Source organism: Sus scrofa, chromosome 15 (genome assembly GCF_054392235.1).
Source record: "Sus scrofa isolate SSC_HxYL_T2T_F1_AM1 chromosome 15, Sscrofa_HxYL_maternal_Yorkshire_Landrace_v2.0, whole genome shotgun sequence".
NCBI lineage: Eukaryota > Metazoa > Chordata > Mammalia > Artiodactyla > Suidae > Sus > Sus scrofa.
Window position 1 is genome coordinate 146,337,799 of NC_139397.1, and position 26,472 is coordinate 146,364,270.

Consider the following 26,472-nt stretch of genomic DNA (forward strand, 5'->3'; position numbering starts at 1 on the left):
AGTTTGTAGCAGTTTTATATTTTGGAGAGTTGTAGACATTTTTTTTTTTTTTAATTTAAGGTGACTCATTTTATTTTATTTTATTTATTTATTTATTTATTTATTTATTTATTTATTTTTTTATTTTTTTATTTTTTGTCTTTTTGCCTTTTTCTAGGGCCACTCACCCAGCATATGGAGATTCCCAGGCTAGGGGTCGAATCGGAGCTATAGCCGCCGGCCTACACCCGAGCCACAGCAACACAGGATCCGAGTCGCATCTGCAACCTACACCACAGCTCACGGCAACGCCAGATCCTTAACCCACTCATCAAGGCCAGGGAACGAACCTGAACCCGCAACCTCATGGTTCCTAGTTGGATTCGTTAACCACTGCTCCACGATGGGAACTCCAGGTGACTCATTTTAATTGGGGGCTTTGGGAACACTTACGGATTTTGTAGTAGGAGAAGCTTAACAGAAAAATGATGAGATGCAAAAAATCATCACTCAGATTCACCCCCAGGATTCCCAGAGGAATTGCGGCCATGAGACCTGGGACGGTCAAAACTCCCCATCTGCAGACATTCCGAGAGCAACCAAATGGACCAGAAACACTGGCAAAAATGATAAAGCAGTCTGGTTGGAAAATAGTGAATTGAATATTTAGTGTGTTTACATTAGTGCTTATATCGGAAGCCTAAAACGTCTTCTTTTGAGAAGATAAATGTTTCTTGGAGATCTAATCAAAAGCACTGGGGTTTTGTCCTTTTTCCTTACGACATGTGAAACCCGGGTAACAGTGTGCGTATCAGTTGCGTACAATGAAGGGATTAGACATGTTTTCATTGTCAAAGCAGAGGCTAAATTCAGTTTGAGACCAATGAAAAACATTCCTCCTCTTGGTTTTGCTTACTTAGAATTGCTCCATCTTCTAATGGGTCATCTGCAATTACCTCAGCAGTTGTGCCAGAGGCAAAAACCTATCTCAGAGCCCTTCTGTGTGGTCAGAAAACAAACAAGGAAACATAATGGCCCACGGCTTTTAAAGAAACCATTGGCTTTTCCAACACAGAACAGGGGAAAATAAACTTGATTCAATTCTGCATTCTGGTCACTCAGGTGAAAGAGAGCAGTTGTCAGCTGGGTTGACCAGAAAGAAAGAATGGAGGTGACATGGAGTCCGAAAGCCTCAAGGGCCCACCTCCAGGGCACAGAGGTGGGGGGGGGGGAGAAAGGGACCGGACGGCTGGGGAAGAGCGGCTCACCTAGGTGGACACGAGCCTGGATGGCCCTTAGAGAGGTGAGGACAGGGAGCCTCAGAGCCCTGCCCGGCAGTCTCCAGAGGCTTCACACCCGTGTCATTGGAGCCTGAGCAGAGCAGGGACAGTCATGGGGCAGGAAGAGGGTTGAAGAGAGAACGATGAAAAACTTAAACATGAGAGCTCCCTGGTGGCCTAGTGGTTAAAGATCTGGCATTGTCGTTGCTATGGCACCGGTTTGATCCCTGGCTTAGGAATTTCCTCATGCCTCAGGTGTGGCCAGAAAAAAAAAAAAAAAACCCTCAAGGAGTTCCGTTGTGGCTCAGCAGAAACGAATCTGACTAGTATCCATGAGGTTGAAGGTTCAATCCCTGGCTTCACTCAGTGGGTTAAGGATCCGGTATTGCCGTGAGCTGTGGTGTCAGTCGCAGACAAGGCTCAAATCTGAAGTTGCTATGGCTGTGGTGTAGACCAGTGGCTACAGCTCCCATTTGACCCCTAGCCTGAGAACCTCCATATGCTATGGGTGTGGCCCTAAAAAGACACACACACACAAAAAACAAAAAACAAAAAACCCCTTAAACATAATAGTAAGGTGTCTAGGAAATTGCCAGATGTTTGGAAAGTAAACAGCACAATTGCATCAGTTTTCCATTGCTGCATAAAAAATTATCCCAAAGCATAGTGGTTTAAAAAAAAAATCATTACTTTACAGTTTCTATAGAACGAAAGTTGAAGAGCAGATTAGCTGCATGGTCCTGGCTAAGAGTCTCTCTTTAGGTTTTGGTGAAGGCTTCCCCCGGGCAGCCGAGGGCTGGAGGGATCTGCTTCCAAGCATCCCCTTCCAAGTTCACTCTCATGCTGGCTGCTGCCTGGTGACCTCACTTCCTGGCCAGTGGGCATCTCCACAGTGCTTCTCTCGACAAGGCAGCGGGCCTCCCCCACTGATGATCCTGAGAGGCAGCAAGGGAGTGAGACAGCAGCTAGTCTCCTATGACCCAATCTCAGAAGTGGGTACAGGGACCAACTGGAGGGGGCGCCGCTGTGGGAGGGGGTCCTGGGGAGTGTGAATTCCAGGAGGTGGGGTCATCTGGAGGCTGCTGCCACTGGCTGCTAAGTTGCCTCTGGTTCAAAGTCATAAAAGAAATTAGGGTTGTTAATCTTTTGACGTGTATTACAAATAGTTCCCCAATTTTTCATTTTCTTTTAGTTATGGGGGTTTGACATGTGGCAGCTTTAATTATAGTCACTTCTATTAATAGTTTCCTGTTTAGTTTCCAACATAAGTTTCTAGACAGCCTCTGAATTACTGACTTTAAAAAGAAAACTTGGGGAGTTCTCGTTGTGGCACAGTGGAGACGAGTCCGACCAGGAGCCATGAGGTTGCGGGTTTGATCCCTGGCCTCATTCAGTGGGTTAAGGATCCGGCATTGCTGTGAGCTGTGGTGTCAGTCGCAGACATGGCTCGGATCTGGCGTTGCTGTGGCTGTGGCTGTGGCGTGGGCCGGTGGCTACAGCTCCAATTAGACCCCTAGCCTGGGAACCTCCGTATGCAGCAGGTGCAGCTCTAAAAAGTCAAAAAGACAAAAAAAGAAAACTTGGACCACTTAGATAAAGATGTAAGTAACATAAGCTTCCCTCTAGGTTTTTGGTTTTTGTTGGTTTTTTTTTTTTTTGCTTTTCAGGGCCGCAGGTGCAGCATATGGAAATATGGCAGTTCTGGCTGGGGGTCAAATTGGAGCTACAACTGCAGGCCCACACTGAAGCTCACAGCAACGCCGGATCCTTGACCCACTGAACGAAGCCTGGGATGGAACCCACATCCTCATGGATACTAGTCAGATACACTTCTGCTGTGCCGCAGTGGGAACTCCCCCCCCTGGCATTTTAACAGGGATCAAAGTCCCAAGCAAATGGACACAGCACCTAAGCATTTGCCTCTAAGGGAGGTTATGGCTTCAACAGAGGTTTTTCTCAAACTGCAAGATTTCCCCTCATTTCAGTCCTACCCTTGAAGAGTTTTTCAGATTGATAAAGGGTATTGCCTTCATTTTGCGTGTTAGTAGTAATTTCAGAAACAGGGAGGAGAACGTCACCCATGAGCTCCCCATCTGCTCACACGCGGTGCCAGGGAGGAGGCGGCAGAGCTGATGTTCAGACCTGGCTGGTATTTGTCATTTGCGTTGGCATCGTCCTCTAGGAAAGAAGTCGGGCAGTAGATAAGAACAGTTACGGAAACCTCCATATCTTGTGTTTATTCCTCTTCCTTCAGTTATTGACTCTCTGCATGAAGATGCTCATAATGAAAACCCAGAACCTGACTGTCTGGTAATAGAGCAACTGCTAATGAAATTATGGTTCTTTCGCTCACAGTCTTAGTAGCTATTGAAAATGATAATTAGGAAAAGCAGTATGAGCCCGTATGGAAAATTTTTATTGTGAAATGACGGATAAAAGCAGAATATGACATTATAAGAACTCTGGTTTCATAACTGTGTACAACATTTGTGTGCTTGTGGGAAATGGCAAAGAATACATAAAAATTATATTCGTAGCAAATGCTATTATGGTGCTCTTAAGACACTACCCTGCAAAGGGAGGAAAAGATAAATGCATGCCCTGGGGCCTGTTTGAATTTGAAGAGACCATGGAAGTCCGAGGCAGGAGAGCAGATGCCATCCAGAGTCTGCCCTCCTGCCCACACCAGGCCTCCTGTGCCTGGGGGCTGGGGGTAGCTGTGGCCACAGAGCTCTGCCCTGGGACCTAAACCCCAGCCAAACATCCTGCCCTGGGCCAGAGCAGACCAGATGCTCCGTCAGTGGTGAAGGCTCCCACCACTGGGAGAGTCAGGGAGCTGGGCTTTGAAGCCCCGAGCCAAGAGGAGCACCCACGTACTCCACGCAGCTGCTGCGGTGACACCCCCACTGTGCCTTGCACCATGGCCCCGGGTCTGCAGTGCCGGAAATCCGCTCTGCTCTCCCTGAAGGGCTGGAGGCTGCCCTACCCACCTGTCACCAAATGCGTGTTCCCCGTGTGCCCGATTCCTCACTCTGAGCCCGTCTTGCGTGCATGCATCTGACTGGCAAGACCCAGGTCATCTGCCTGCACCCTGGCTCCAGGGAGGCTGCAAATGCTCATATTCCGGCTGCTGCCTTGGGCAATGAACACACGGTGGAGAAGCTGTTTTAACAGTGTTCATCAGTGGCGAAAACCATGATTGTCCAGGAGAGTCCGCAAGCCTGTTCGCTGTACTCCATGGCATCCGTTATGTGGAGGCCTTTCTAAGTTAGTGTGGAAATCCTGAGAGGAAAAATTGCTACAGCCTTTTTCGTTTTTTTGTTTGTTTGTTTTGGCCGTGGCATGCAGGGGCTTGATGTGGGATCTCAGGTCCCAGACCTGGGATTGAACGTGGGCCACAGCGATAAAAGCACTGAATCCTAACCACTGGGCCACCAGGAAACTCCCTGGGTTTTGTTTTGTTTTAGTTTTTTTTTTTTTTTTCTGTTTTGTTTGTTTGTTTTCAATACAGCATTTTGATTTTTTAAAAATATTTTTGCCGGGTTTTTTTTAGTTGATTTTTTTGTTAAAGTAGAGATGAATACAATGACATGCCCATTTGATATGGCATTTTTAGTTTTATTTATTTATTTTTTTGCTTTTTAGGACCGCACCCGAGGCATATGGAAGTTCCCAGGCTAGGGGTCTAATGGGAGCTACAGCTGCCAGTCTGCACCGCAGCCACAGCAACGCGGGATCCGAGCCGCATCTGCGGCCTAGCTCACAGCAATGCTGGATCCTTAACCCACTGAATGAGGCCAGGGATCGAACCTGCATCCTCATGGATCCTAGTCAGGTTCATTAACTGCTGAGCGATGATGGGAACTCCCGATACAGCATTTTTAGAAAGCAATTTTGCAGTATATGTAATAGTTCTCAAAAATACTAATATTCTTTTCCCGGTACTTCTACTTCTGGAGCTCCATGCAAAACATAAAAAATCGTGTGTAACAATCTCCACCGCAGCATTCCTGATCATAGTAGAAAACAGGAAGCAACCGAAATGCCCATTAGGGGAATTAAATTAATTTGGGGAATTGGGTTAAGTCAGAACAGAGGCAGAGTGGGAGCTGCCAAGCCTGAGGCCGTGTTTGAGTCTGGCCTCTGCAACTTCCTAGTGTCTCGTTATGTGTCACTGGGCTTACACCTCACTCTCTCAGTGGCAAAATGGGTATTGCTATAGTACCAAATTCATAAGATTCTTGTGAGACTTAAAACCACTGATACATATGAAATATTTAGAACAGTGCCTGGCACGTAGCAAGCACTGAAACATGTTAGCTGCTATTATTATTATTTTAGCTTATTAAAGTTGTGTTTATGCGGCCTGGCGGGTTAAGGATCCAGCGTTGTCACTGCTGTGTCTTAGGTTTGATCCCTGGCCTGGGAACATCTACATGCCACACGTGAGGTCAAAATAAATAGATAAATTTAAGTATTGTGTTTAGGAGTTCCTATTGTGGCTCGGCGGTAACAAACCCGACTAGCATCCGTGAGGATGCCAGTTCAGTCCCTGGCCTTGCTCGGTGGGTTAAGCACACAGCATTGCCGTGAGTCGTGGTGTAGGTTGCAGACGTGGCTCCGATCCTGCGTTGCTGTGGCTGTGGTGTAGGCCAGCAGCCGCAGCTCTGATTCAACCCCTGGCCTGGGAACCTCCATATGCCACAGGTGCTGCCCTAAAACACACACACACACACACACACACACACACACACACACACACAAATTTAAAGATTTTATTGAAAACGGTCATAAAGTTTAGTTGAAAAATAATAGTATATGTATTATCAGTATGATCTCAGTTGTATAAAACAGTGCCCATAAAAGGAAGGAAATATCTTTAAATGTTCATAGTTCTTATCTTGGAGTGTTGGGGCTTGTGCGTAATTTTTATCCTTTCATCCTTTTTTTTTTAATATAGCTTACAAGTTTTCTACAGAGAACCTGTGTAACTTTCAGAAGTAAAGTGTTTGTATGTACCTGAAATATTTCTAAATATAAATTTAATTTCTAAGTATAAAGGGAACAGTTCTGTTGAAGAGCCTCCAGGATGTAGCTTGGGCTCTGGGCCGGAGGCGAGCAGAAGGTGGTGGAGCTGGCCTGCCGCGCGTGACAGGCGGGCAGAGGTTACGCATACAGGCCAGTGTCCAGTGCATGTTGTAGACCCAGACAGGAGCTTTCTTTTATTTTTTAAAAGATTTTTATTTTTTCCATGATATAGTTGGTTTCCATTATAGTTGGTTTTATTTTTTCCATTATAGCTGTCAATTTTCTACTGTACAGCAAAGTGACCCAGTCACACATACATACATATATATATATATATATTCTTTCTCTCCCGTGATGCTCCATCATGCTCCATCACAAGTGACTTGATGGAGTTCCCAGTGCTATGCAGCAGGATCTCATTGCTTCTCCATTCCAGATGCAGTAGTTTGCATCTATTAACCCCACATTCCCAGTCCATCCCACTCCCTCCCTCTCGGCAACCACAAGTCTGTTCTCCAGGTCCATGAGTTTCTTTTCCGTGGAAAGGTTCATTTGTGCCACATGTTAGATTCCACATAGAGGTGATCTCATATGGTAGTTGTCTTCCTCTTTCTGGCTTCACTGAGTATGAGAGTCTCTCATTCCGTCCATGTTGCTGCAAAGATAGGAGCTTTATCTCATTTCATCCTCTCAGAGGCCCCCCCCTGAGCAGCTGCTGTGGTTGTGCCCATTTTGCTGCTGATGAAATGAGGCTTAGAGGTTAAATCCCTTGCCGCCCTGGTGGCACAGCCAATGAGCAGCCGGCCTGGGGAGCCCGGCTCCAGAGCCTTCCATGCCTGGGCAGCAGGGTCGCCCCAGTCTCGGAACTGGAGACACCCCCAACCTTTACCTCCGGCGGAATCTGGACGCGAGCAATCCTTTTCTTTCCTTAGACACAATTCCAACGCAATGAAACACGATTCCAGCAGAGTCTTCTGCGAGATAATCTTTATCATGATCTCTGGTCCTAGTGAGCTGGCAGGAGCTCGAGCTCTTTGTTCCTCTGCTTTTTGTACACGGTTCCTGCTCTCCCTTTCGCACATCCGCTGGGACACAAGGACCTGCTCTTGCTCTTTTCATCTGCCTCGGCATTTTTATTTGGCCTGGATTATCTAAGGTGACACGTTATTGCCTTTGTGATATTTCGTGATTGTTATTGCACGATTTATCATTTCCTATGATTTACATTTTAGTTTGGTAAAAATTAAATATATAATTATGTATATTCCACTTATTTTATTTTGTTTTTTAATTTTTTTGTCTTTTTGCCATTTCTTGGGCCCCTCCCTCAGCATATGGAAGTTCCCAGGCTAGGGGTCAAATCGGAGCAGTAGCCGCCGGCCCTACACCACAGCCACAGCAACACAGGATCCGAGCCGCGTCTGCGACCTACACCACAGCTCACGGCAACATCAGCTCCTTAACCCACTAGCAAGGCCAGGGTTCGAACCTGCTACCTCGTGGTTCCTAGTCGGATTCGTTAACCACTGATCCACGATGAGAACTCTGACCACTTATTTTAATAAAATAAATTTCACTTATTTTAAATATATATTTAATAATATTTAAAATAAGTGAAATTTCTCACTGGGGAATTTTTTTTTTTTTAATTTTTCTTTTTTTTGTCTTTTAGGGCCGTACCCACGACATATGGAGGTTCCTAGGCTAGGGATCAAATCAGAGCTGTAGCTGCCAGTCTATGCCACAGCCACAGCCTTTTGGGGTCAGAGCCATGTCTGCAACCTATGCCACAGCTCACGGCACCACTGGATCCTAAACCCACTGAGCGAGGCCAAGGATCAAACCTGTATCCTCATGGATTCCAGTCAGATTCGATTTCACTGAGCCATGATGGGAACTCCTGGGAAATTCTTTTATAAAAAATAATGATCATTTTAGTTCCTTTATCAGTCATTTGCCTTTTTTTTTCTTTTTTGCCTAGATATCTAAATTATTTTTTTCTTTTTCCTTGAAATTCAGTAATTTTAGTAGAATATGTCTTGGTATTGAACATTCTGAGGCAATATTCTCAGGTGTGCTCCTTCAAAATGTAGCTTTAAGTCTTTTTTATTTCAGCAAAGTGTTCTTGAATTAAAGTTTTTACTGTTTTTCGGGGTTTTTTTGTTTTTTTTTTTTTGTCTTTTTATCTTTTCTAGGGGCCACACTCGAGGCATATGGAGGTTCCCACACTGGGGGTCCAATCGGAGCTATAGCTGCCGGCCTGCACCACAGCCACAGCAATGTGGGATCCGAGCTGTGTCTGCAACCTACACCACAGCTCACGGCAATGCCAGATCCTTAATCCACTGAGTGAGGCCAGGGATTAAACCTAAAACCTCATGGTTCCTAGTTGGATTCGTTAACAACTGAGCCACAATGGGAACTCCCTAAAGTTTTTACTGTTGTTCTCCTCCTTTGCTTTGGATTTTTCTTCAGGGACTCCTATTATGTGTAATTTATTTTTTTACACTCAGTGAATTTTATTATATGTGTAATTGTAAAACCATCATCACAACCCAATTTTACATATTTCCATCCCAAACCCCTTGGCCTGGGTTATCTGAAGTGACGTGTTATTGCTTTTGTGATAAAAGAGTGTTGTTTTATGATTTACCATGCCTATAATTTCCATTTTAGTTTGGTAAAAAATATGTATTTTTGATAATATATTTATTTTATTATTAACTTATTTATTATTCAATGTATATTTAAAATAAGTGAACTTTCGCACCGGGGAATTTTCTAGTAAGAATTCTTTCCCCAATAATCCTCCCAATTACAGAGGAGGCATTTTTGTTTTTGTTTTTTTCCCCAAGTAAAACTGAACTAGAGAGAGACTGAACTAGAGAGAGGGGAGAGAGAGCAAATGAGAATTAAAAGATCTTTCCGTATATGAAGAGTTAAATTGCTTGCAAAAGTAAAGTGTGGGGGGAAGGTAGCAGGAAAGCCTGAATGAATAATTTGTCTTCTTCCACTGGTGACACAGCTAGACAGTGACATTAGGAAGCTGGCGGGTGCAGATCCTGGCCCTTTAGGGGTTATTGCACTGCTTGCACTTGGTAATGTGCCCCCTCCTCTGGCCCTTAGCTCAGGTCGGGATGGAGAGTGGGAAAAGATCAGCCCAGGAGGTAGACAAGGAACAGGCCTTCCTGACCATGAAGGGCCTGTCCCTTTGGGGAAATAAGCCCCTGCGACCATGCCCTCTGTGACTGTTCTTCCCTTGACTTAAGGGCTATTCACTTCCGCCCTCCCAGACCACTCCTTCGTGGCCTCCTCCCTGGGCTGGACTACCTCGGCTCCCAGTGAAATGTTACTGTTCTCTAAGGTTCTGTCTTCACCCTCTTCTCTTCTCCCTCTGGCCACTGGGAACCTCGTTTGTTCCCCTGCTTCAGCTACCAGCTCTCTCTTCTGAGCCACCACCCCCACCAGACAGAGCAGCCACAGCCTCGGCCATTTATTGAGCATCTGCTATGAGCCAGTCATTGGACTAGATGCTTTTTTTTAATGTGTAATTTAGGCCTGTGAAATGCACAGGGCTTATAGAGTTCAGGGCATTTTGACAAGTGTATACATTTATGTAACTAACACCCAATTATATCTTTTAAAAATCTCATATTGGGAGTTCCCTTCATGGCTCAGCAGTTAACGAACCCAACTAAGATCCATGAGGATGCAGGTTCGATCCCTGGCCTCGCTCAGTGGATTAAGGATCTGGCGTTGCCATGAGCTGTGGTGTAGGTCACAGATGAAGCTCGGATTCTGAGTTGCTGTGGCTGTGGTGCAGACTGGCAGCCATAGCTCTGGTTTGACCCCTAGCCTGGGAACTTCCATATGCCTCGGGTGTGGCCCTAAAAAGAAAAAAAAAAAAAAAATCTCAAGTTAAATTGAGTTGCCACCCTATATTTTATAGTTGAGGAAACAGGCTGGGAGAGGTTAAATAATTTGACCAAAGTCATACAGCTGGTTTATGGGGAAGCTATAGTAACAATCCAGATTTAACCTTTCTAGAAGGCAGTGCTCTGTTTAAATGATGGGAACTCACCATGCTCAAAACTGCACTTGGCACTTCCTCTCTGATTCAGATAGAGCTGTTGATTCCCAACTGGCCTACCTAAAAAGGGAACTACTGACTCATGTAACTGAAAAGTCCAGGCATAAGCTTCAGGTGCAGCTTGATCAGGATTCACATGGCGCTTGATCCTTTTCTCTGCCAGCACCTCTGGATTCTGCTTTCTCTGCTTTGGGTTCAGTATTGGATACTTTCCCCTCATAGGGGCAAGAAGGCCTCATTAGCTCCAGCCATCCATTCAGATCCCACAAGGAAAGAGGAAGGAGAGGAAATAGACACTTATAGTTAAGTCAGTATCTTAACTGAAAAAAAACTTTTGTTTTGGTCTTTTCTAGGGCCGCACCTGCAGCATATGGGGGTTCCCAGGTTAGGAGTCTAATCGGAGCTGTAGCCACCAGCCACAGCCACAGCAACTTGGGATCGGAGCCTCGTCTATGACCTACACCACAGCTCACGGCAACACCAGATCCCTTAACCTGAGCGAGGCCAGGGATCGAACCCGCAACCTCATGGTTCCTAGTCAGATTCGTTAACCACTGAGCCACGATGGGAACTCCATTAAGTGAAAATTCTGATGGCAGTGTTTGTAGTAAAGTAGGTAAAGGACAAAGTAGTGACTTTATAATTATTTTGACGGAAAAGAATGACAGCTATTTAAGAAGAGTTCATTTACTTCTCTGAACATATGGTTTTACTTTTTAAAGACCGTTTTTGACACTAAAGTCCAGAAGGCGATGTATAAATACAAGGAAAACACAGGAACAAAAATACCTCTCAAAAGAACATATTGCCAAAACTAAAAGGAACACCTATGCAGTAAAATTTTATAATCGCTTTTTTACAAAAATGTGTTGTAATTTGGTCAGATAGTCAACCAAGAATAAAATAATTTGGAGTTTTCATTGTGGCTCAGCAGTAGTGAACCTGACTAGTATCCATGAGGACGTGGGCTCCATCCCTGGCCTTGCTCAGTGGGTTCAAAGATCCAGTGTTGCTGTGAACCGTGGTGTAGGTCACAGATGTGGCTCGGATCCCGCATTGCTGTGGCTGTGGCACAGGCTGGTGGCTGTAGCTTTGATTTGACCCCTAGCCTGGGAACCTCCATATGCCGCAGGTGTGGCCCTAAAAAGATAACAAAATTCAAAACAAAAAAAGAATAAAATAATTGCATTGTGAATTGTAAGAACAAGCAAAAGAATGTTTAGAACTGAGCAGGGTATTTTGTTGTCGTCTGTGTGTATCTCTTCCTCCTAGAAAGCGTTGTGTCTTTTTTCCCAATTAGGTGAAACTACCCAATTGAAAAGTAGTACCTCAGGCCCTGAAATGTTACCTCTTAATCTCTCCAATGCTTTCTAGGGCATGGAAGACATCCTTCGCTGCTTCATCCGAGAAGGCAATGCCGAAATGATCCGTCAGATTGAATTTATCATCAAGCAGCTTAATTCAGGTCTGTTTAATCCAAGAGTCTATCTTTCGAATCTTTCACACATGCTAGGAAGACACACGGGCTTTCTTAGAGCAGCTCCAAGAGGCCTTGGAGTTCCCGTTGTGGTGCAGTGGAAACAAATCCGACTAGCGTCCGTGAGGATGCGGGTTCGATCCCTGGCCTCGACCAGTGGGTTAGGCATCTGGCATTGCCGTGAGCTGGGGTGTAGGTCCCAGATGCTGCTCGGATCCGGTGTTGCTGTGGCTGTGGTGTAGGCCGGCAGCTGCAGCTCTAATTCGACCCCTAGCCTGGGAATCTCCATATGCCGCAGGTGTGCCCTAAAAGTCAAAAAAAAAAAAAAAAAAAAAAAGAGAGAAAGAGAGGCCTTGAGGGAGCGGGGAAGAGCCAAGTGAACCCACAAACACAAGTTCAACCACATTGTCCCAGGATCTGCAATGTTGTGTCACACTTTTGGCTTATAGTCAACAAAAAGGATTAAAAAGCAATTACAGAAACCCTTCTCTGACCAGAAGCTCTCTTCATGTGGGCCTCCCCCTTGTAATTATTTCTCTAGCTCATTAAGGTCCTAGGGTCAGATGATGAAAACAGAGGCCAACCTTTCCAGCTCCGCCATAGAAAATACCATCGTCCTCCCACGTTCGTTCCTTCACTCCAGAGAATTCTATGTTGCCAACCAGGACACTGGAGGATGTGATCCCCTTTCTTCTACTGCCATGACCACCCACATCCCATAATAAGCAGGAAAGGAAGGTGAAGGAGGCCTTTAATGGCATCAGGTGGCGGGAAAGCTCTTAGCTCTTTCTGTGGATTCCCAGCACCCTGATCCTGACTGGCACACATGCCAGAGGCCCCTGGCATGGCCAGCATCCAGGGCCAAGTTTGTCCGTGTAATCCTTCTACATGCCCACCCAGACACCTCACCGAAAGTCCAAGTGCACAGGTCCTGGTCTCACATGAGGGAAGGAAAAAAACGAATCTCCTGATCTCCAACCCCCAGGCAGCAGCTTGACCAAGGCCAGGCAAAAGGGGGCCACCCACAGCCCTTCAATGGAAGAAGCCCGAAGATGGCTCTCCCAGCTCCCAGGACACAGCCTGGGCTGCACAGGGCGTCCCCTGGGGAGATCTGCAAACCCCCAAGGCAGTGCCCCCGCCAATTAAATCAGAATCTCTGGGGAGCCCCCGGTGGGAATCGTGTTTAAAGCTGACAGGTGATTCCGTTGTGCAGCGCAGGTGGTGCATCCCTGCTTCCCCGCATCCTGGGCACAGAGACACAGAGGCAGGAGGAGGACACAGAGGGCTCCCGGTCTACGGGAGGCGGCTGGGGCGGCAGCCAGCGAGGTTAAAACCTTGGCTGCCTTCAGGCTGGGGGCCCATTTCTATTTGAACCCCGTCCCCTTTGGTTTTTATGGACCAAGTGTAATTCATCCCAGATGCGACGGGCAAGGAGTAAGATTGTATTTTCTGCAGCGGCTTCATTGCTGACTTGGAGCTCCCATTCTGCTGGGCAGGCATATTAAAATAAAATGAAATAAAACCTTAATCTTAGTCCCGGCTAGAGTTGTTCCCTAACCTCCGATTAGGCCACAGTTTGGGACGGCAGAGGAATGCTGGGGAAAGTTGTCATCTCTCTGCTCTGTGGTCACTGCCGAGGTCTTCCTCCCGGGCCAGGGGGCCTCTGCAGCATCAGGGTCGGGGTTGGCTTGGGAACCTTCTTCAGGGCTAACTCTGTTTCAGGCTATCAAGACACTCTCACCTCTATTTCCTTGTCAGGCTTCCCTCCTCCTGGGTGGCCAAGAAACAAGGCGTCTTGTCTCTCTGGCCAAGAAACTTGTCTTTGTCTTACACAAAGCTGGCCCTTGGACCAACATGCTCCAGAATGCGAGGGGGAGGGGTCAGTCTGCATTTCTGTAAGGGTTGTGCTCTGGTAAGGAGTTAGCGTGGGCAGAGCTAAAGCCTTAGAACCTGTATACTCAGGGAAGAATTGGGATCTCCTTGCTCAGCTCAGTAAGTTCCAGTTTCAATAGAGTGCCTACACTCCTTTTTTATCTCAAGCAACTAAGTTATTCTGTATCCACAAGACCCCAGAGGTATTTACCTAGGCGTCTGCTACTTTGAAGCAAATTAGAAGTCATTGAACACTTGACCGGAGGACCAGACACACACACACACCCCCTTAGGATGTGTCATCAGCATCAAGTCTCAATGAATCAATCTAAGGCATCATGATGAAACCTAGAGGAGGGAAAACTAGAGTTTCTGCCCAGTCTGGTCTTCACCCCAAGGGGAAATTAGTAGCGGAGTCTGAATTAGTCATTTACTAGTTTAGGAGAGGTGAAATGGTATTGCCACAATCTTTTTTTTTTTTTTTTAGAATATTGACTTTCTTTTATTTTAGTAACTATGAAAACATGTGTAGGGGTTTTCATACATTCAAGCCTATCTCAATCCTTTAGTGCTCTTTTTCTAACAAAGCTTTAAGGTCCTCAAAAATTCCAGCATAGGAGTTCCCATTGTGGCATTGTGGGTTAAGAACCTGATTAGTTTCTGGGGATGTGGGTTCAATCCCTGGCCTAGCTCAGTGGGCTAAGGATCCGGTGTTGCCACAGCCTGTGGTGTAGGTCGCAGATGTGGTTTGGATCCCTCGTGGCTGTGGCTGTGGCATAGACTCAGCAGCAGCTCTGATTCAGCCCCTGGCGCAGGAACTTCCATATGCTGCAGGTGCAGCCGTTAAAAAAAAAAAAAAGGAAAAAAATTAAATAAAAAAAAAATTCCAGTGTATTTTAGGACCCTAGCCCTGCAGGTGGGGAAGGACTGCTCTGGCCAAGCCTAAGGGAGAAATCCAGCCTGGTGATGTGGTGAGCGAGCCAGCAGCACCAGGGAGCTTTGCATGTAACTAGCGCTCAGCGAGGGGGACCAGCAGATGCCAGCCAGTCACTGAAGGGAGATCAAGAAGACCTGACAGGTCACTGAGTAGGAGCAAGGCAGATCAGGCTTCACCACTGGGGCCCTCAGGAAAGAAGGGGTACTGGTAGCTCCAGCTCCAAGCCCAGTTACTGGAATGGGGGCTGCCACCCAGGGAACAGCGTGGGGAGCAGATGTCCCTGTCATCCCAGAGAGCAGGAGCTGAGGCTTCTAGAGAACTTGAGTTCTCAGGACTAGATTGTTTCAAAAGTAGGATGAGTCTGAGCCCACAAGCCCAGGGAGGGGAGTGGGGCTGGACTGGCCTGTTGCCTCATAGAACATCTAAGACTCGAAAAAAAGTCCATCTCCATATTTGAAGGAGAAAGGTTTAAAACTGGTATAAATGCAGCAGCGTCCCCATTTTGAAAGCCACCTACTGAAGGTGGGAAGGAGCAGTGCTGGTCAGGGGTCAGCGGGGAATAGAGACTGGGTGATTGAGCGTCGGCACAAATGCAGATGATGCAAAGCAGCTTCCATGGCAACGGCACAGCCCATGCCGGGCGCGTGCGCCCCATGTGTGTCCTGCTGGCCTCGTCCGGCCAAGTCAGTGGGGTCCTTCCCCTCAGAACGAGGGCTGCGTTGAGGATGGAGTGCTGGGGTTTCTCCGGATGCCCTTGTAGGAAGTGGTTTCTGGGTTTGGGTAAATCTCGGTCAATCTGCCGCCTTCCTAGGTGTGCGCGGCTGTTCAAGAATGGCCTTTGAGTCCTCTTTCCTCCTGTTTCCTGTTGGATTTCCTTTCCTCTTTTATCAGGCTTTCTTTACTTTCCTGTTATCTGTTCAAGACACGTGTGATAATAAGGAAGATAGTAAGAGGGCCATAGGGCAGAGGTCAGGTGCTCTGTCCTGGGGACTCACAGTCCAGAACAGTGGGTGAGAAACACACCGAGTATAGCCACTCGAAACATAACAAGAATAGTCACTGGTTCCGTGGTAAACATTAACCAGCAGGTGGTAGGTACTGTCACAGTTCTAGATAAAACGTGTGTGTTTGGGAAGAGGGAGGTGACTGCTCCGTGAGGCATCAGGGGAGCTTTGTGGAGGAGAAAGTACCAGCTTCTCTGTAATGCCTGCTGTGTACCTGGTCAGGTGCTTAGTTCTGGTGTGTTGCAAACCCCCCAACAACCCTAGGAAGGGGGCGGTCTGTACCCATTTTTCAGATGAAGAAACAGGCCTTTTCTTTCTCAGACGCTCTTATGTGGCTCATTTGTTCCTCCTTTGTAAACTCTTTCAAGATCTAGCAAAGAACCACAGGAGCCTTCAGGAACCATCCCCGCCAGGGCCACTTCCCCTAACCTCCGTGGAAAAATCATGGGATTTAGGAATAGACTCAGCTTTTTGTTTTTCGCTTTTTAGGACTCACCCAATGGATGTTCCCAGGCTAGGGGTCGAATCGGAGATGCAGTTGCCAGCCTACACCACAGCCACAGCCACAGCCACTCGGGATCGGAGTGTCTGCAACCTACACCACAGCTCTCAGCAACACTGGCTCCTTAACCCACTGAGCGAGGCCAGGGATGGAACCCGCATCTCATGGATACTAGTCGGGTTCTTAACCCACTGAGCCGCCATGGGAATTCCAATAGACTCGATTTGATCACTTACTGGGAATGTGACCATAAAAAAGTCCTTTCTCCTCTTTGCCTCCATTTGCTGTGTGCTATAAAATGTGGATAAAACTCAACAAAATCTTAGTGAGGATTAAGTGCACTAACCCGTGTGACACTGTCTAGCACAGTGCTTAGCAATAATACTAGTTTACTCTCTTTCCCCTAAATTATCAAATTATATGTTGGCTTTTAATTTTTCTCATGCCACCACTAAAGTGTTCTGATAAAACTAGAGAGATTGTATTTATTTATTTATTTATTTGCCACGCCCACAGCCTGTGGAAGTTCCCCAGCCAGGGATTGAACCCACACCCCAGCAGAGACCATGCCAGATCCTTAACCTGCTAGGCCACCAGGAAACTCCAAGAGAGATATTTTCAGTTGCTTAGGATGGGGAGCTCCCTCGGTGGCTCAGCGGAAATGAATCTGACTAGTATCCATGAGGACGCAGATTCGATCCCTGGCCTCGCTCAGTGGGTTAAGGAGCTACGTTGCTCAGTGGGTTAAGGAGCTGTGGTGTAGGTCGCAGATGCAGCTTGGATCCCGAGTGGCTGTGGCTGTGGCATAGGCTGGCAGCTGTAGCTCCAATTCAACCCCTAGCCTAGGAACTTCCATGTGCTGCAGGTGCAGCCCTCAAAAGACAAAAAAAAAAAAAAAAAAAAAAAAAAACAAAGAATTGCTTAGGATAATATCAGACTACTACTGAAACGATACAGAAACATGTTTATAGGATTTTGTTGGCCAGGCTCCCAACTGGTTATTCCGTCTTGGTTATTCACTGATTTTTTTCTTTGCAGAAGAGCTGCCGGATGGAGCTCTTGAATCTGATGATGATGAAGATGAGGATGATGAGGTGAGTTGGAGGCTCTTGACAGACAACACGTAGAGAACTTGAACCAACCAACTACCCTGAGACTCTTCCTTGCCTGGAAAAGTTGGTCCAGAAATGGAGATTTCCATCCCTGCTCTGTTACTTCTCACAATTACTTCTGCGGGTTGGCTAGAGCTCGGCTGGGTGGTTTTGGTCTCTCCTGGGGTGTCCTGTGGCTGCTGTTCATGCCCAAGTTGGCATGGCATCCTGCACGGCCCCTCTCCACATGGCCTCTAACCACTCAGTGGGCTGGCCCGGACTTCCTTATTGGTTGAGCGTGGGCTCCACGGGGAAGGAAGTGAAAGCGTCCAGTCCTTGTCTGGGCTCAGCTGTCTCAGCACATCACTTCTGCTACGTTCTGCTCAGGGCACATCTCAAGATCAGCCCAGTCTAGGGACGACAGTTAGAGCCCATCACCACCAGGGTCTGGGGTAGGAGGCCTTGTCCAAGTGGCTTTGAGACCACTCGCCACACCTTGGTGGGTTCGCTGCAGCCAGCACGGAGATGCCACACTCTGAAGGATTGGGATTGACAGGAGCTGGAAAGATGACAGATCATCAGCACTTGTTTTTTGCTCCGCGGGGGCGGGAGCCTCCCCTGTCTCCCGCGTGCAGGGGAACCTTGGGCACGGAGGCTCACGGTGAGAGCCTGGGGCTCGGTTCAGAGCCGGCAGAACCAACCTCTTCACCTTGTTATGTGCATTCCTTTGATTTGAGTTTCTTCAGCTGTGGAAAATCTCCTGCCCTGGTTTTTAGAGTGTGAAGGTTCAGAGGGAGTGTGTCTTATGAAACGGTATAGAGAATAGTGACTCATAGGCTGTAGAATGGATTTTTTTTAATTGAAGGAGAGTTGATTTACAATGTTGTGTTAATGCCTACAGCAAAGGGATTCTGTTATACATACATATGTATTCTTTTTTATATTCCTTTCCATTATGGTTTATCTCAGGATATTGACTATAGTCCTGTGTATTCTACAGTAAGACCTTGTTGTTTATAAATGGATTTTCATTAATTTTCCTTCAGACCTAAAAAAACCTTGCATGCTCTCCTCCCTCGTTCTCTGTGGTCATGAGGGATTTGCATTGCTTCTCTTTTGACCTCAAGTGAATCCTGGAAGATGAATTGTTATTTGGAGTTGTGGTCTATCCGTTTTAAAGGCGTGTGAAAGCCAGGTTTTTGCTCACGAAAGCCATCAATGGAGGAGATAGTTTCACTTGCAATCCCTCCACCCAAGGTGAGGGCTGTGCAGGGATCTGAGTGGTTGCCCTTCCGCAGGCAGCCTTCTGCCTGCCGTTTTCTTAGTGGCCTGGAGGTGGCACCAGCGGGCGCGCCTGCTCCCCCTCTGCCAAGCGGGACTGTGCAGCTCTGGACCTCCGTTGGGCATCCTGGCCAGCACCTTCTCCGGGCCCCTTCCTCTACAAAGGTGGATCCAGAGAGGGGAGGAGGCCAGTCTAAGGTCACAAAGAGCTGACGGCAGTAAAATCTGGTTTAGAACAGGGATCAGCAGACTTTTTGTGTAAAGAGGAAGCTAGTAAACATTTCAGGCTGTGCGGGCCACACAGTCTGTTAGGTCCACTCAGATCTGCCATTGTAACACAAAGGACCTATGCACGGTGCATAAACGGGGAACATGAATGTATCCCCATAAAACTTTTTTTATGAACACTAAAGTTTGAATTTTATGTGATTTTTATGTCATTAAATTTTTTTTCAAATATTTTAAAATTTGAACATCATTCTCAGTTTACTGGCCGTACAGCAGGCACGTCAGCTCACCGGTCATCATTTGCCAACCCTGGAGAGAACCCAGCTCCCTGATTCACTTAGTCTTTTCAGGACTGAAAAGACGCCACCTGTGTGCCTGGTGCTTCAATACCGTTTTCTATGTATTTTGAGTTAATATCTTTTTTTTAATGACTTTTATTTTTTTCCGTTATAGCGGGTTTGTAGTATTTGAAAAAAGAAGGTAGTGTTTGAACGTATTTGTTGGGATAACTAGAGTTTTCAGAAGATTCTTGAAAGGGTTTAGTTGAAAATTCTAAAGAAAGGACCTGTCTCTTGGGGCCAAAACATGACTCTGTGATGAGCTCAAGTCAGTTCTGGACTCTCCCTCCCTTGTGGTCCTGACGCGACCCGTGGAGGATTGATTAGCACGGACGACCTGGGGAGGATCGACCATGTCTGGGTTTTACTCAGCGGTCCCCAAGACCAGGTGCCACTTCTAAAACTGGAGTGGGTCGGGGGAGAGGAAATGAAAGATGCTTAAAGGAAGGCTTCCAAAAATCATTTGAGTAAGACACACTGTTGGTGGAATGTGGCTGTCACCTCCCAAGGTGACAACTTTGAAAGAGACAGCAAAATTATTTAAACCCAAAATGCCGGATAATGAAGCCACTGTTTTCAGTGAGCCGCGTAGCGCCTCTGAAGTAGACCGGCTCCAGGAGCAGCTGGAGGCCGGGGTAGCTTATGGCTGCTCCGCTTTACACTGAGCTGAAGTCTGCACACTTGCAACTACGGCCACTGGTCCTGCTCCACCAAGGAGTCTCAAGCACCCCAGAAGGAAAATCTGATTTTTCCAATTTCTAAAAATGGAATGGCTTGTCCTGATGTATGAACACTTATTTAGTTACGTCTTCATATATATATGTATATATATATATACACATATATATATGTATGTGTATATATATATTTACCAAAATTTTAAATGTTTGGAGTTAGATTTTTTCCAGCTTGTCAACTGTCTAGGATATAACGTCAAATGGGAAAAGGAAATTGCAAAGTGAAGTGAGCAGTGCGAGTCAGTTGCAGAAAAACAAACTTATAAACGCACATCCTTAGGAATTATATACGTAGCTCAAGGTGTGGAGAGTTACACCCTCTTTGTTGACACTGGAAACTCCCTGGGTGGGGGCCGGGGTGGGGGGGGAGGAAGTGCGATGAGAGGCGAGCGAGCGAGGCCGGGAGCTGCAGGTCCACCATGTGCAGTGGGCCGTGATCGCTGGATTTAGTTGACTGAGGTCGTGGCTGAGCGGTTTTGAAGACTAACCGAGCAACTGAGGAGCGAGAGGATGGCACTAGCGAGTGTGTACAGCTCGTCCCACCGATCTGGCCACACACCAGGGAAGAGCGTTGGGTAGTGGCTAAATGGCATCGCTGGTTTAATTTGGGAGATGCCGAAGTACTTTAAAATGCTGATGGCAGGGGTCCAGTTGGGAGGGAGAGGTTGGATGTTCAGAGAGCAAGTGAGAACGGCATCAGCAGGACAGCTGTTTTCATTATTTTCTGAATTGCTTCTTATACGCTCTTGGCCCATTTAAGCCTCTAGAGAAATAAAGTATCCTTAGATAAGCTGGGACAGTACACACAAGCGAATGGATAGCTGGCAGCTACAGTTTGAGCAGCTCACCTGGTGCTTTGAAGTAATGTGTTACTATCCAATAAAAACTACAATTTATTTATTTATTTACGTCTTTTTAGGGTCACACCCTTGGCATATGGAGGTTCCCAGGCTAGAGGTTTCATTGGAGCTACAGCTGCCGGCCTCCACCACAGCTCACAGCAATACCAGATCCTTGACCCACTGAGGGAGGCCAGGAGCTGAACCCTCAACCTCTTGGACGTTGGGTTCGTTAATGGCTGACCCATGAGGGGAACTCCTTCTGTAATTTATTTTTATGTTAAATGTATATAATACGTTCCCAAAGGGCCAGGGGTGGATCACAAGGAGCCCTGTATTCTCGCCACAAATGGCTCACATTGTCGTGTTAGAGTTTGAGGCAGGTCCCCCGTGTCTAGCTCACTTGTGGCTTTGTGACTGGAGATGAAAGGCCTTTCTGTGCTATTCCAGAAGATTGATTTTAAGACAGGTGTCCACCCCCACCCACCTTTAACAAAATGTGTTGAAAGGCCACGTTAGATCCGCCAGGGACATTTCCTTGCTGTTGCCACGAAGGCAATAATCGTGTGCTTGGCAGTTTCTTCCTCTGTAGACATCTCAGAGCCAAGAGCCAGTCACTTCCTTATTCAACAAATATTTGAGGGCCTTAAAATAACATTATTCTAGGAGTTCCCATCATGGCTCAGTGGTTAACGAATCCGATTAGGAACCATGAGGGTGTGGGTTCCATCCCTGGCCTTGCTCAGTGGGTGTTGCCGTGAGCTGGGGTATAGGTCACAGATGCAGCTCGGATCCCGAGTTGCTGTGGCTGTGACGTAGGCCAGTCGCTGCAGCTCCGATTAGACCCCTAGCCTGGGAACCTCCTAGAAAAGGCAAAAAGACCAAAAAAAAAAAAAAAAAAAAAAAATCTAGGAGATAATGGGGAAGGGATCCAAGAGACATTTAAGAGTATCTATGGATTAAACTGCCTCTCAGCGTTCAAAGTCCAGCTAGATGAGGTAGTGGTGACCTTGATAATAACTTGTGTAGCGTGTCCACGTGTCAGGCACTGTTCTAGGACTTACAGGTACTCTTCCCTCGTTCACACCTCACAAGGCCTGTGATACGTCTCGTTATTGTTCCCATTTCACAGATGAGGAAACAGGAAATGTCCCTGGCCAAGTGCACACAGCTAATCAGTACGTGATGGAGCCAGGAATCAAACCCAGGTTATCTGGCTTAGCAGTCCACACCGATAACCACTGCACCATTTTGTCTCTTGGGAGACGTATATAAATAGTTAGCAAAAAATAGAAACTAAATGTGAACTTGTAGGTCCATGGATGTGATAGAAACAGGAAGTGCTGCAGAAATTCCAGGTACTCAGATAAAGCTGGAAAGTTGCTGTCTTTGTTTGTTTGTTTGTTTGTTTGTTTAGGGCTGCACCCACAGCCTGTGGAGGCTAGGGGTTGAATTGGAGCTACAGCTGCCGGCCTACACCACAGCCACAGCAATGTGGGATCCGAGCTGGGTCTAGATTGCTGTCTAAGAATCACAACAATGCTAGATTCTTAACCCGCTGAGCGAGGAGAGAGAGGGATTGAACCGGCGTCCTCATGGATACTAGTAGGGTTCGTTAACCACTGAGCCACGACGGGAACCCCGAAAGTGGCTCTCTTGATAAGACTTGGCCTTGCCTAGGTGAGTGGGAAGGGTGACAAGAAGGTGTGCTGGGAGTTCCCGTTGTGGCGCAGTGCAAAGGAATCCGACTAGGAACCATGAGGTTACCGGTTCAATTCCTGGCCTCGCTCAGTGGGTTGAGGATCCGGCGTTGCTGTGAGCTGTGGTGTGGGTCGCAGACACAGCTGGGATCCTGCATGGCTGTGGTGTAGGCTAGTGGTTACAGCTCCGATTTAGACCCCTAGCCGGGGAACCTCCACACGCTGCGGGTGCGGTCCTAAAAAGACAAAAGACAAAAAAGAAAAAAGAAGAAGAAGAAGAGAGAAGGCTGTGATCAGGAGAGTAGGCACAGTGTCTTCCAGGGGGGACAGTGTGGGCTTTAGCCTCTGCCCCTCCCCGGATGCACGTCCACAACCCGGTCTGTGTCTATGCTTTCGTACTTCGCTTAGAAGATACACACGGTGCATGTGTGTACACATACATATTCACGTATGTTTTGGTCAGTATTTGTTTTGCAAAATGAAATAACATACAGAGACGAATACACACATACTCAACACTGTCTTTGTCCCCTTGTTAGTATTTTCTGGAAATCCCAGTCAGCCGGCATAGGAATTGATTCTTTTTAATGCTGTGAATGTGAACTTTTCCAGATTTTTGCGACTTGAAACCACGCTGCAGTGACTATCTTTGGAAATGTATTCTTATTTCGTGGTCCTTTCATTTACGTGGGCTTTCGTTGCTGGGTTGAAGTGTGTGTGTGTTTTAATTGTAGTAGACTTTTCAGGGGCGTTTTTAACAAGGCGTGACACGTGAGACACCACGAGCAGAGCAGGTAACCCTTTCCCTCCATCCCCACCAGTGAAAAGTGCCATGGCTTTAAAGTTCTGCCCGTTTAATGGTGGCAGAGTGCTCTCTCGTTATTTTAACTTTGCATCTCCACTGAGTAGTGAGTAGGGGAATCTTTGTGTTTGTTTGACGGGCTGTTTGGATTTGCTCTTCTGTAATTTCTCATTCCAGTCCTTTCGCCACTATTTATTTATTTATTTAATTGTTTTCATGGTTGATATACAAGGTTCTGTCAGTCTCTGCTGCACAGCAAAGTGACCCGGCCATACGTCCATATACACTCCTTTCCTCTGTCCTGTTCCATCACGGGTGATCAGGTATCTTTCCCTGCGCTGTGCAGCAGAATCTTATTGCTTATGCATTCTTTCTCCATTTTTTAAATTTTGTTTCTCTCTCCGTGTCAGTTCATATGAATTCTCATATATCACAGGTATTGATCTTTTTTGCCCTATTGCACATATTTTAAAGATGTATCTTTTATTTATTGACTTATTTTTATAGTATCTTTTGCCATAAATCTTTAAAAAAATTAAGATAAATATATTGGCTTTTCTTTTATACTCTTTGGGTTTTCTGTCTGGATTAAGGTTTCCCTTAACCTTAGATTTTACATTACAGTCACCTAGGTTTTCTTTCTTTCTTTTTTCGTTTTTTTGTTTTTGTCTTTTCTAGGGCCTCACCTGCGGCATATGGAGGTTCCCAGACTAGGGGTCAAAGCAGAGCTATAGCTGCCGGCCTACACCACAGCCACAGCAACGCCAGATCCTTAACCCACTGAGGGAGGCCAGGGATCGAACCCGCATCTTCATGGATCCTAGTCAAATTTGTTTCCGCTGCACCATGATGGGAACTCCCTGATTTTAGTTTTTTGATCTTGTATCCTCCAGCCTTACTGACTTCGTTTATTAGCTCTTGCAAGTTATTGTTTCTTTGTTTTTTGTGATGGGTTCTTTAGGATTTTCCATCTTCAGCGTGATGTCATCTGTGAATAGAGATAATTTCACTTGTTGCTTTCCAGTCTAGGTGTCTTTTATATCCTTTTCTTGCCTGATTGCCCACTAGAACTTCTAGTACAGTCTTTTTGTTTGTTTGTCTTTGCATATGGAGGTTCCCAGGCTAGGGATCAATCGGAGCTATAGCTACTGGCCTACACCACAGCCACAGCAATGCAGGATCCAAGCCGCATCTGAGACCTACACCACAGCTCACGGCAATGTCAGATCCTTAACCCACTGAGGGAGGCCAGGGATCGAACCCACATCCTCATGGATCCTAGTCGGGAACTCCCTACAGTGTTGATTAGAACTGGTGAGAGTGGACCCTTTGGCCTTTTCCATCTTAGGGGTACATTTTCTGTCTTTCACTGTCCAGTATGATCTTAGCTGTAGGTTCTTCATAGATGCTCATTATGGTGTTGAAAAAGTACCCTTCTTCTCCAACTTTGTTAAGTATTAGGTTTTGTCAAATGTCTTTTCTAAATCAATTAAGATGATTATGTGGGGAGTTCTTCTTTCATTCTTCTGATATGGTGTATTACATTGACTGGTTTTCATGTGTTAAACCATCCTTGAACTTCTGAGATAAATTCTGCTTCTTCATGATTTATAATCTCTTTTATATGTTGCTGGATTTGGTTTGATAGTATTTCATTGAGGATTTGCGTATCTATATTCATAGCAGATATTATTGTGTAATTTGACTTCTTTCATATCTTTGTCTAGTTTTGATATCAGGGTGATACTGGCCTCATAATGTGAGTTGAGAAGTGTTCTCTCCTCTTCTGTTTTTGGAAGAGTTTGTGAAGGGTTGATGTTAATTCTTCTTTAAATGTTTGGTAGAATTTACCAGCACTGCCTTCTGTACCTGGGCTTTTCTTTTGGGGAATTTTTTTATTACTAATTTAGTATCTTTACTTATTATCTATTCATATTTTTTATTGCTTCTTGAGCCAGTTTCTATACTTTGTGTTCTTCTAGGAATTTTTCCGTTTCATCTAGGACATCAATTTGTTTGTGTCCCATTGTTCATAGTATTCCCCTAATGATTCTTCTCATTTCCATAAGGTCAGTCATGTCCCACCTTTTATTCCTAATTTCAATAATCTGTGTCCTCTCTTTTTCTTGGTCAGTGCTATGGACTGAATTGAGTGGACTCTAGTGGGGCTGTATTTGGAGACAGAGCCTATAAGGAGGTAATTCAGGTTACACAAAATCATAAGTGTGGGACCCTGATCTGATAGAATTAGTGTCTCTATAAGAAGAGACACTACAGAGCTTGCTTGCGCTCGCTCTCTCTCTCTCTCTCTCTCTCTCTCACACACACATTCCCCCCCCACACACACACACACCACATGAGGACAGAGAGAGAAAGCAGCTGTCTGCAAGCCTAGGGGAGAGCCCTCATCAGGAAGTGAATCAGCCTGCATCTTGATCCCAGACTTCTCAGCCTCCAGAACTATGAGAAATAAATTTCTGTTGGTTAAGCCACTCAGTCTGTGGTATTTTGTGAAGACAGCCCAGGCTGACTATAGTCAGTCTAGCTAAATGCTTATCAATTTTGTTGATCTCTACAAGAACCAACTTTTGGTTTTATTGATTTTCTCTAACAACACTATTTCATTTATCTCTGCCCTACTCTTCATTGTTTCCTTCCCTCTGCTCTTCTTTTTCTAGTTTCTTAAGATGTAAAGTTAGCTGATTGATTTGAGGTCTTTCTTCTTTTTTAATGTAGGTATTAGATACATACAGCTATGAATTTCCCTCCGAGTACTGCTTTTACTGCATCTTATAAGTTTTGGAAGGTTGTGTTTTCATTTTTGTTCTTCTCAAAATGTTTTTTACTTTTCCTTGTAATTTCTTCACCCATTGATTATTTAAGAGTATGTTTTCAACAGAGCTTATGAGGACAATGCTATTGATCCCATGTAAGCTCTGGAGTTAAATAAAGACAAGCTCTATGAGAGGGGTTTCCAGGGAATTGCCAGACAGATCAAATAATGACAGTTCTCTAAGAATGAGGCTTTTGGGGAGCCCTCAACCTATTTTCCCATGCCAGTGACTGCTTGGATGCTGGTTTTCACTTTGATTGCAGGGCTGGTGGTTTTCAAGGAACGGGGGAGAGGGGGAGAGGAATGGAGCAAGTTTAAATGCCACAATACTAACTGTTCTTACTGAGAGTTAGCCATTTTTTTTTTTCTTAAACAAACCCTCCTCAGATTGTCACAAGGCTTTGGTTAATTTTCAGAATTCTGAAGAAATTGATTTTGACCATTTTTGCCAGTG

At 45.9% G+C, this 26,472-nt stretch overlaps 1 protein-coding gene across 27 annotated transcripts in view; it reads left to right on the forward strand.

Moving 5' to 3' along the window:
- The window catches only part of ARMC9 (armadillo repeat containing 9), a 170,559-nt gene that overhangs the window by 73,388 nt on the left and 70,699 nt on the right, over positions 1–26,472 (forward strand). For 24 of the 27 annotated variants that reach the window (XR_014830205.1, XR_014830204.1, XR_014830203.1 and 21 more), the window contains 2 exons: positions 11,752–11,842; positions 17,208–17,263. Coding sequence is in view for 20 of the 27 variants with exons in the window: in XM_085000635.1 (XP_084856761.1) it covers positions 11,752–11,842; positions 17,208–17,263 (147 nt within the window). In the remaining 7 variants the exon portion in view is untranslated. Of the gene's footprint in view, positions 1–157; positions 1,816–11,751; positions 11,843–17,207; positions 17,264–26,472 lie in introns of those variants that run through there. The other 3 variants (XM_085000650.1, XM_085000653.1, XM_085000651.1) reach the window with 2 other exon arrangements.